The sequence below is a fragment of the Haematobia irritans genome, chromosome 3 (assembly GCF_050003625.1).
Source record: "Haematobia irritans isolate KBUSLIRL chromosome 3, ASM5000362v1, whole genome shotgun sequence".
Lineage (NCBI taxonomy): Eukaryota > Metazoa > Arthropoda > Insecta > Diptera > Muscidae > Haematobia > Haematobia irritans.
Window position 1 is genome coordinate 141,441,996 of NC_134399.1, and position 10,218 is coordinate 141,452,213.

General features: G+C 33.9%; 1 protein-coding gene across 1 annotated transcript; it reads right to left on the reverse strand.

Moving 5' to 3' along the window:
* Positions 1-8,523: 8,523 nt before the first annotated feature.
* On the reverse strand, positions 8,524-9,903 carry LOC142231218 (uncharacterized). The gene has a single exon (XM_075301835.1). It carries the CDS (start codon positions 9,901-9,903, stop codon positions 8,524-8,526), a length of 1,380 nt encoding a protein of 459 aa, XP_075157950.1.
* Positions 9,904-10,218: the final 315 nt, after the last annotated feature.

Genomic DNA, 10,218 nt, shown 5'->3' on the forward strand with positions numbered 1-10,218 from the left:
TTACCAAACGAAATACTGTTCTTTTCGATAACAAAAACTATCACCTGGGTTATTGTTCCAATGCTTCACCTTTGACCAGAAATTATTTCGTTAACACCTTTCCTAAGATGACTGCAAATTTACCAAAGAGAGGTTTATATAAGGCATCAGCTCTTAAATGTCTAAAGCAGTTTTGGCGCATGTTTTCTTGTCTTAGTTTCTTATTTGGATGTTTGTTTATCGTTCCTCGACCTTTGTATCTAATACTAATCTTTTTGTTATAACATTTTTCCTCAATTGTTTTACACTTAGAAAACAAAGGAAACTACAACGGATTGTATGTGTATTCTGAAGTGGTTGCTCTCCCTCTCGAATGGGACGACATAGGTTCTAAGACAGCTTGTCTTACTATCTAGCTACCTTACTGACACTTTGGCTGCCACATATTACACTCGAGTACCAGGTGCGCGGGCGTATGCACAAGTTGCTGAGTTCAGCATAGATCTTCCTTTAATAATTGCTTATAGGTTTGTCCATGTCCTTCCATGCGTCCGCCTGTCTGTCAGTGACAGATGTTTGCAAAAGAAATCCAATTGAATTTTCGACACTTAACAAGCGTTAACTTACTGACATTTTCCCCTGATTGGGATTCTTTTTTTTTGTGGATGGATTTACTTCATAAGTAAAAAAAAAGAACGAACGTAACGAAAAAAACCCTAAATATATAAAATGATCTAATCGAGCTGTGGCCCATAATGTGAGTGGTATATTATGAAATAGGATACAATGTTGAGTGTTTATAGAACCTATGGAATACTATTTACCTTTGCAATAATAGTAGGTTGGTAGTTAAAAACAATAGTCATAATGGGAAATTATCTTGGGTGGCCGAAAATATTTTACACCGGACGGACATTTACACCGTTACAATAGAATATAAAAATGTGCCTTCTTCTTCGCATTGTTTTATATTGCTATCTATTTTTATATCCTATACAAAGGAGTTTAAATATTAAATGTCTGGCACTTCCATTCTATTATTGATTGAACAAAAATATATGGCCGGACCGAATATTAAATATTCACGCAAAAGATTACATGAACATTTATATGACGATTTTTGCTAAATCGGATAAAAATTGGATAATATTGGGCCTATCGAAAATTGTGTATATTTGAGGATCATAACTAAGAATGATCCTCAAATATAGACAATTTTCTATAGGCCAAATATTATCCAATTTTTATTTATCATTTAATGTTAAAAATATAATATGGAAAATTTCAGGTAGAGTTTCTGAAACTTACTCACAAAGTTACGCAAGTAGTGATAGTGGATTTATAAGATTTTTATATTTTTATCAGTATCAAAAATAAGGGTTTCAATAATGGTCTATATAAAATAGTTTTTTTTTTTCATTTTTAAAAATGTAAAAAAAAATATTTTTTGTAAACCATTATTTAAAACCTTATTTATGGTATTTGAACAGATATCGAAAAATCCCAAATTTTTTTGACAAAGTCCAGAAAATTTAGTACACATAGTTAAGTTTTTATACCCTCCACCATAGGATGGGGGTATATTAACTTTGTCATTCCGTTTGTAACACATCGAAATATTGCTCTAAGACCCCATAAAGTATATATATTCTGGGTCGTGGTGAAATTCTGAGTCGATCTAAGCATGTCCGTCCGTCCGTCCGTCTGTCCGTCTGTCCGTCTGTCCGGCTGTCCGTCCGTCTGTGGAAATCACGCTAACTTCCGAACGAAACAAGCTATCGACTTGAAACTTGGCACAAGTAGATGTTATTGATGTAGGTCGGATGGTATTGAAAATCGGCCATATCGGACCACGTTTACGTATAGCCCCCATATAAACCGATCCCCAAATTTGGCTTGGGGAGCCTCCCGGAGCAGCAAAATTCATCCGATCCGGTTGAAATTTGGTACCTGATGTTAGTATACGGCCTCTAACAACCATGCAAAACTTGGTCCAAATCGGTCCATAATTATATATAGCTCCCATATAAACCGATCCCCAGATTTGACCTCCGGAGCCTCTTGGAGAAGCAAAATTCATCCGATCCGGTTGAAATTAAGTACGTGGTCTTAGTATACGGTCTCTAACACCCATGCAAAAATTGGTCCATGTCGGTCCATAATTATATATAGCCCCCATATAAACCGATCCCCAGATTTGACCTCCGGAGCCTCTTGGAGGGGAAAAATTCATCCGATCCGGTTGAAATGTGGTACCTGATGTTAGTATACGGTCTCTAACAACCATGCAAAAATTGGTCCATATCGGTCCATAATTATATATAGCCCCCATATAAACCGATCCCCAGATTTGACCTCCGGAGCCTCTTGGAGGGGCAAAATTCATCCGATCCTGTTGAAATTTGGTACCTGATGTTAGTATACGGCCTCTAACAACCATTCAAAAATTGGTCCATATCGGTTCATAATTATATATAGCTCCCATATAAACCGATCCCCAGATTTGAACTCCGGAGCCTCTTGGAGGAGCAAAATTCATCCGATCCAATTAAAATTTAGTACGTGGTGTTAGTATATAGTCTCTAACAACCATGCAAAAATTGGTCCATATCGGTTCATAATTATATATAGCTCCCATATAAACCGATCCCCAGATTTGACCTCAGGAGCCTCTTGGAGGAGCGAAATTCATCCGATCCAGTTGAAATTTGGTACATGGTGTTAGTATATGGTATCTAACAACCATGCAAAAATTGGTCCATATCGGTCCATAATTATATATAGCAAAAGTCATCCGATGCGGTTGAAATTTGGTACATTTTGTCAATATATGGCCTCTAACAGGCCATATATTGACAAAATGTCAATATATGGCCTCTAACAGCCATGTAAAAATTGGTCAATATCGGTCTTTAGTTATATATAGCCGATGACTTATTACACAAAAATTGGTCCATATCGCCAAAAATAATCTACCAAAACTTTATTTCCATAGAACATTTTGTCAAATTTTATTACTATAGAAAGTTGTGTCAAAATTTCATTTCTATAGAAAGTTTTGTCAAACGTTTATTTCTATAGAAATGTTTGTCAAAATTTTATTTCCATAGAAAATTTTGTCAAAATGTTATTTTTATATAAAATTTTGTAAAAAATTTATTTCTGTAGAAAATTTTGTCAACATTTTATTTCTATACAAAATTTTGTCAACATTTTACTTCCATAGAAAATTTTGTCAACATTTTATTTCTATAGAAAATTTTGTCAAGTTTTTATTTCTATAGAAAATTTTGTCAAAATTTTATTTCTACAGAAAATTTTGTCAAGTTTTCATTTCTATAGAAAATTTTGTCAAACTATATTATATACGTATTTAATCGGCCTTTTTTTGTTTAATATATACCCCGTATGGGCTAACTTACTATTTAGAAGACAGTGTTAAAAAGTTTTACGATACCTTGCCATCGGCAAGTGTTATCGCAACCCAAGTAATTCGATTGTGGTTGACAGCCTTTAGTAGAAGTTCCTACGCAATCCATGGTGGAGGGTACATAAGATTCGGCCTGGCCGAACTTACGGCCGTATATACTTGTTTCACTTATTAAAGTCAATTTCATAGTTTGAAGAAAAAGTTAGAGCTAAATTTAGTAAAATGTCTTTAGTCTTTGTTTTAGTTAACGATGGGTGCATTTGTGGCAAAATTTACAAATTTTAAGAAATTCTGAACTATTTTGTAGGAAATACGAATTTAGTAAATCTTTGTACTTCATTTGTGTATAATTTTTCCTTTTTATACCCTCCACCACAGGATGGAGGTATATTAACTTTGTCATTCCGTTTGTAACACATCGAAATATTGCTCTAAGACCCCATAAAGTATATATATTCTGGGTCGTGGTGAAATTCTGAATCGATCTGAGTATGTCCGTCCGTCTGTTGAAATCACGCTAACTTCTGAACGAAACAAGCTATCGACTTGAAACTTGGCACAAGTAGTTGTTAGTGATGTAGGTCGGATGGTATTGCAAATCGGCCATCTCGGTCCACTTTTACGCAAGCCCCCTATTTGGCTTGCGCATCCTCCAGGAGGAGCAAATTTCATCCGATCCGGCTGAAATTTGGTACATGGTGTTAGTATAGTATAGTAGTCTCTAACAACCATGCAAAAATTGGTCCACATCGGTCCATAATTATACATTCGAGCAGAAGAGTAAGAGGTATGATTATGAAATGCGAGAGAGCAAGAAATGAAAGATAATATATATAGAAAAACGGGAAAACTACAAGATAGAAAACGGTACGTGAATGCACTGAAGCACTACAAGCAAATTTGCAATAGTAGCAAGCACCAGTACTTTAATAATCTTATTTCGAAAATAAATACAATTAATACCCAGAAGGAGTGGTGGAGTTGTGCTAAAGAAATAAGAAACCAGACCCATCATGTTGGCGCTGGGATAACAGCTACAGCATTTGCGAAATACTTTGAAATTTTGTTAAATCAACCATAATTATATATAGCACCCATATAAACCGATCCCCCGATTGGCTTGCGGCGCCTCTCAGAGAAGGAAATTTCATCCGATTCGGCTAAAATTTGGTACATGAAGTTAGTATATGGTCTCCAACAACCATGCAAAATTGGTCCACATCGGTTCGTAATTATATATAGCCCCCATATAAACCGATCCCCAGATTTGGCTTGCAGAGCATCTAAGAGAAGCAAATTTCAACCGATCCGGCTGAAATTTGCTACATGGTGTCAGCATATGATCTCCAACAACCATCCAAAATTGGTCCACATCGGTTCATAATTATATATAGCCCCCATATAAACCGATCCCCAGATTTGGCTTGCGGAGCCTCTAAGAGAAGCAAATTTCATCCGATCCGGTTGAAATTATAGCCCAGCAAAAAAAGCGTCGCTCAAGAAGTAATGAAAATTGTCTTTTGGGATCCGGAAGTGGTGCAAAATTGACGCAGAAGCGATGAATTTAACATGGGCTTGTCATAGGACGGAAGTCCTCCATTTCAACAGCCGTTGCACTGAATTTGCATCACTTCTTTAGGTGTGATCCGAATTCAATGTTTTGGATGTAAATTAAAAAATTCTGTGATATTTTGTCAAATAAATAATTTTTATAATTTTTTATAATTTTTAATGGATTCTAACGCTTGTCGGAAACGTTAGACCTCAAATATTTTCAAAAATTCACAATTTTCTCAGATTGGATTTAGCATTTTTTTCGACAAAATTTAAATGATCTGTACCATTTTATGGACTCTTACTCTGTTTTTAATCTATTTGAAATAAAGAAAGTTACAATTACCCATTAAAAATATGAAAAAAACCAAGTTATAAAAAATTAAATTAAAAGAACTTCCTGGGTAGTTAAAATAAAGAACATCATTGGAAGTGCATCTTCTGGAAGTGCTTTTAAAGTTGTGCCTTTAGAAGCACTTCCAATTGTTATTTGCTGGGACACAAATGATGCTTAAAAATTTACTAACTTCGTACTTCTCACTAAATAGTTCATTATTTCTTTAAATTTGAAAATTTTACTATAAATGCGCCCATCTTGAACTTCGTAAAGACATTGTTGCATTTTGGAACTCCAATTCAAACTACGAAATTTTCTCTAATAAGTGAAAAAAATTAACAAAAAAAAAGGCAAAAAGCGCGGTATAAACAGAAAAAAGTTAAGTGTTTTGCAAACTTCCATCTCTGTTATGAACACATGTTAAATTTTGTTTCGATTTGGCAACACCTTCATATAGGAACAAAAAAGACGCATCCGCAATTTTTTTACAATGGAAAAATTAGAAATGAGTGCTGTCATTAAATATTTACATAAAAAAGGTTTATCGGGACAAGAAATTCATAATGATATGGTGAATGTGTAAGGTGAAAGTGCTCCTTCATATGCAATAGTAAAAAATTGGGTTGCTGAATTTAAACGTGGTCGTACAAGCATTGAAGAGGAACCACGTAGTGGACGTCCAAAAACAGCAACAACAACATAAATTGTAGCCAAAGTGCATGATATGGTATTAAATGATCGACGAATAAAAGTGCGTTAAAATGCTAATATCATGGGCATCTCAAATGATCGAGTCCATTTAATTTTTCATGAAGAACTACAAATGAAAAAGCTTTCTGCAAGATGGGATGTTAACAGTCGATCAAAAACGCATAAGAATGAACTTTTCTCAAGCTTGTTTGGATCGTTTTAAGCGAAATAAAATGGATTTTAAGCGTCGTTTCATAACTGTTGATGAGACATGGATCCACCACTATAATCCAGAGACAAAAGAAGAATCCAAACAATGGACTGAAACTGGAGGAAGTGCCCCAAAGAAGGCAAAAACAATTCAATCGGCTGGTAAGGTTATGGCGACGGTTTTTTGGGACTTCAAAGGTATTTTATTGATTGACTATCTGCAAAAGGGTAAAACAATAAATTCAGAGTACTATTACAACCTTTTTGATCAATTAAAAAAAAATAATTTTTCATCAAGACAACGCACCAGCGCACGAGTATTTTAACAATGGCTAAAATCAACCAATTAAAGTACGAGTTGCTTGACAACCCACCTTATTATCCTGTCACTAGGAGCTAGACTTTTACTTGTTCCCAAATCTAAAAAATTTCCTTGCTAGCAAGCGTTTTACCTCAAATGAAGATGCAATTACAGCTGTAAAACACTATTTTGAAGACCTTGGGGAAAACTATTTTAATAAAGGGATAGATTTGCTAGAAAAGCGTTGGACTAAGTGTATTGAAGTTTCAGGAGATTATATAGAAAAATAAAAATATTTTTGAAAAACTAACTATTCTCTTTCATTGATAGGCTAAGAAGTTTCCGAACCGCCCTCGTAGCTCCCATATAAACGCAGCAATAAAATTTGGATGTTCTTCAAAAGGCATGACTTTAAAATTAAAAATGGTCTCCGAAAAATTTTCTTTATTTTAACTGCACAGGAAATTCTTTTATTTTTAATTTTAATTTTTTATTTTTAATGGGTAATTTAAATATTTTTTATTTCAAATATAGTAAGAATTAATAAAATGGTACAAATTATTCAAATTTTATTGAACAAAATGCTAAATCCATTGTTGAGGTCAAACGTTTCAGACAAGTTGTAGTGAACATTACAAGTCATAAAAAATTTTAAAAATTATTTATTTGCAAAATATCACACATTTTTTTAATTCACATTTAAAACACTGAATTCGTAATGTAAATTGAGTGTAACTGCTGTTGAAATGGTGGACATCCGTCCTATGACAAGTCCATGTTAAATTCATTGCTTCTGCGCCAATTTTGTACCACTTCCGGATCCAAAAAGAGCATTTTCCCTATTTTTTTGGCGGCGCTTTTTTTACTGGGAACCGATACCAAGATTTGACTTCCGAAGCCTCTTCGAGGAATAATCCGATTCGGTTAAAATGTGACCCTCTAATTACCATTCGATAATTGGTTTATATCGTTTCATAATTATTTATATACTTCTTCAAAGATATTTAATCTGCATTTATCTAAGGTTATTTTTTTCTGATTCTGGCTTTGACTTAAAATTTTAGTAGATTACAAATTTCAGTTAAATCAGATGACACCTATGGTTAGACAAGTCTGACGGTAATTGCGGTTTCAATGACCTATTCAACTCATATCGGTTTATATCAGAGCTCTATCAGAATAAAGGCCGATAGAAAGCAAATTTTGCATAGCTGTTTATGAACACAAAATACAAAAAAATTACTGATAAATTGGATTACAATTGTGGGGCGGTTATTTGAATGACGAATATATCAGACCCTGGACCGATACAGCATAACATCTATCTTGACATGTTTGCAGACCAAAAAAACCAACTCATTTATTGAAGGATTACAACTTTGAATATTTTTACATCGTTAAAGAATTTCACCCTCAATTTTAATTCAATTTTTTATAACTCGCTTTTTTCATATTTTTAATTGGTAATTTTAACTTTTTTTGCTTCAAATAGATTAAAAACAGAGAAAAGAATTAATAAAATGGGACAAATTATTCAAATTTTGTCGATAAAAATGCTAAATCCATTCTAGAAAAATTGTGAATTTTTGAAAAAATTTTAGGTCAAGCGTGTCAAATTATTTATTTGGCAAAATATCACAAAATTAACATCCAAAACACTGAATTCAGATCACATCCTAAAAAGTGATTCAAATTCAGTGCAACGGCTGTTGAAATGGTGGACATCCGTCCTTTGACAAGCCCATGTTAAATTCATCGCTTCTGCGCTAAATTTGCACCACTTCCGGATCCAAAAAGAACATTTTCACTATTTTTTTTTGGCGACGCTTTTTTGCTGGGTATATAGTTAGTTGAATCTTTATTATTTATAAATTCATCTATACAATTCAATGTTTAAAAAATTTAATTGATATAATACTTTAAATAAAGATTTTACGGCTATGACTTAACGTCGTCAGCCTGAGTACTTGTAACGTGTTAATTAAAGAACATATTATTCAAAAAGAAATAAAAAACAAAAAATTATGCAAACTCTCTGATAATCAGGTCACGGTATCGTAAAGCTGCTTTAAGATATCCAATAAGATTTCTCCAGTCTTCCACTTCTCTTCCATCTAGTATACTTATGATATTATCCTCATTTAAGGGGTTCATCCTAAAGTAGAGCACCCTAATCTCACTTAAAATGGGACAAACACCAAGGAAATGTTGCAGTGTTTCTTTCTGATTCATATTGCATAGTGTGCACTGATCGTTGCCATTTGGATTAGGGATGTACGGATTTGCGTTAAGAAGTATTAGATCACATCTGGCCTTAATTATCCATGAAATGTCGTCTACGGTGTAACTTCCCCCAAAATAAAGATGACTTCTGGAGTAATCTAGGTATCTATATATTCTCATGGTGCTTTGTTGCGCTCTTAGTATTGACGTACTTCTGTTTTTCATAATCATATGTTCGACCAGGTTTGCCATCATAGTATTCCAAGAATTCAAACTCATATTCTCGTTGATTTGGGGCATATCAAGCTGATCAATGATAGTATTTATTTGATTTGCCCAAAATAAATTCTTTTGTATTACTTTCCTTGTTAACTGGTGGGGTAATCGTTCAGCCGTGTATTTGAATTTCGTTCTCATAATATATTTGAGATGCATTTGCATCATATATATATGGCCTTCCTCAAGTCCAGTCTCCAAGGCTACTGCATAATTAGGGGCAGAGTCTGGCAATCGTAGTAATTTCTTTATAAAGAATCGCTGTAGCTTATCAACCTCATCATAATAACTGAAACCCCAGACTTGTGCACCATAAGATTGAATCGATCTACATACTGCTTTGAATAGATTCCATTTTTGTTCTAGCGATATGCTCGATTTCCCAAGAAAATTTTTCCATGTCATGTTTATTGCATTTTTTGCCTGTAGGTTTCTGGCTTCGATATGTTTAGTAAAATTCATTTGGGGTGTCAGTATGACACCTAAGTAGTTATATTCTGACACTATTTCAATTGGTTGGTTGTTTAGAGTCCACTTCTCTTGACTCGATAATCGGCCACCGTTTCTGAAAACCATTATTTTCGACTTAGACAAATTTACAACTAAATTCCACTTATTGCAATAGCTTTCTAAGTTATTTATCATTGATTGGAGAACCTCCTTATCCTCTGCCAATATTACAATATCGTCTGCATAAAGCAATATTTTAACTCTAATTTCTTCAATGGCTACACCACCTCCAAGGATATCATGTAAATCATTTATGTATAGAGCAAACAATAAAGGCGATAGTAGGCAACCTTGCTTTACTCCGCTATTCGTATTAAAATAATCCGAAAGTTCATCTCCCGTCCAAACTGCTGATTCTGTTTTTTGATATACACTCTCAATAATTTTTACCATTTTATACGAAATTCCTAGCTCATACAGCTTGTATATCATAAGATTTCTTGACACAGTATCAAATGCCGCCTTGAAATCTACAAAAAAGGCATATATCTTCCTCTTCTGTGCAAGTTTAATTTTTATAATCGTCGCAAGATTATAAATGTTGTCAATGGTTGAATATTTTTGTCTGAACCCAGCTTGGTATTCAATAAGTACTCTCCTCTCTTCTGCCCATGAACACAAACGATCATTCAATATTCCCATGAATATCTTCGCTATAGAGTTCATGCTGGGTATATATATCTTTATATGGTCGGATATCGATTTTCG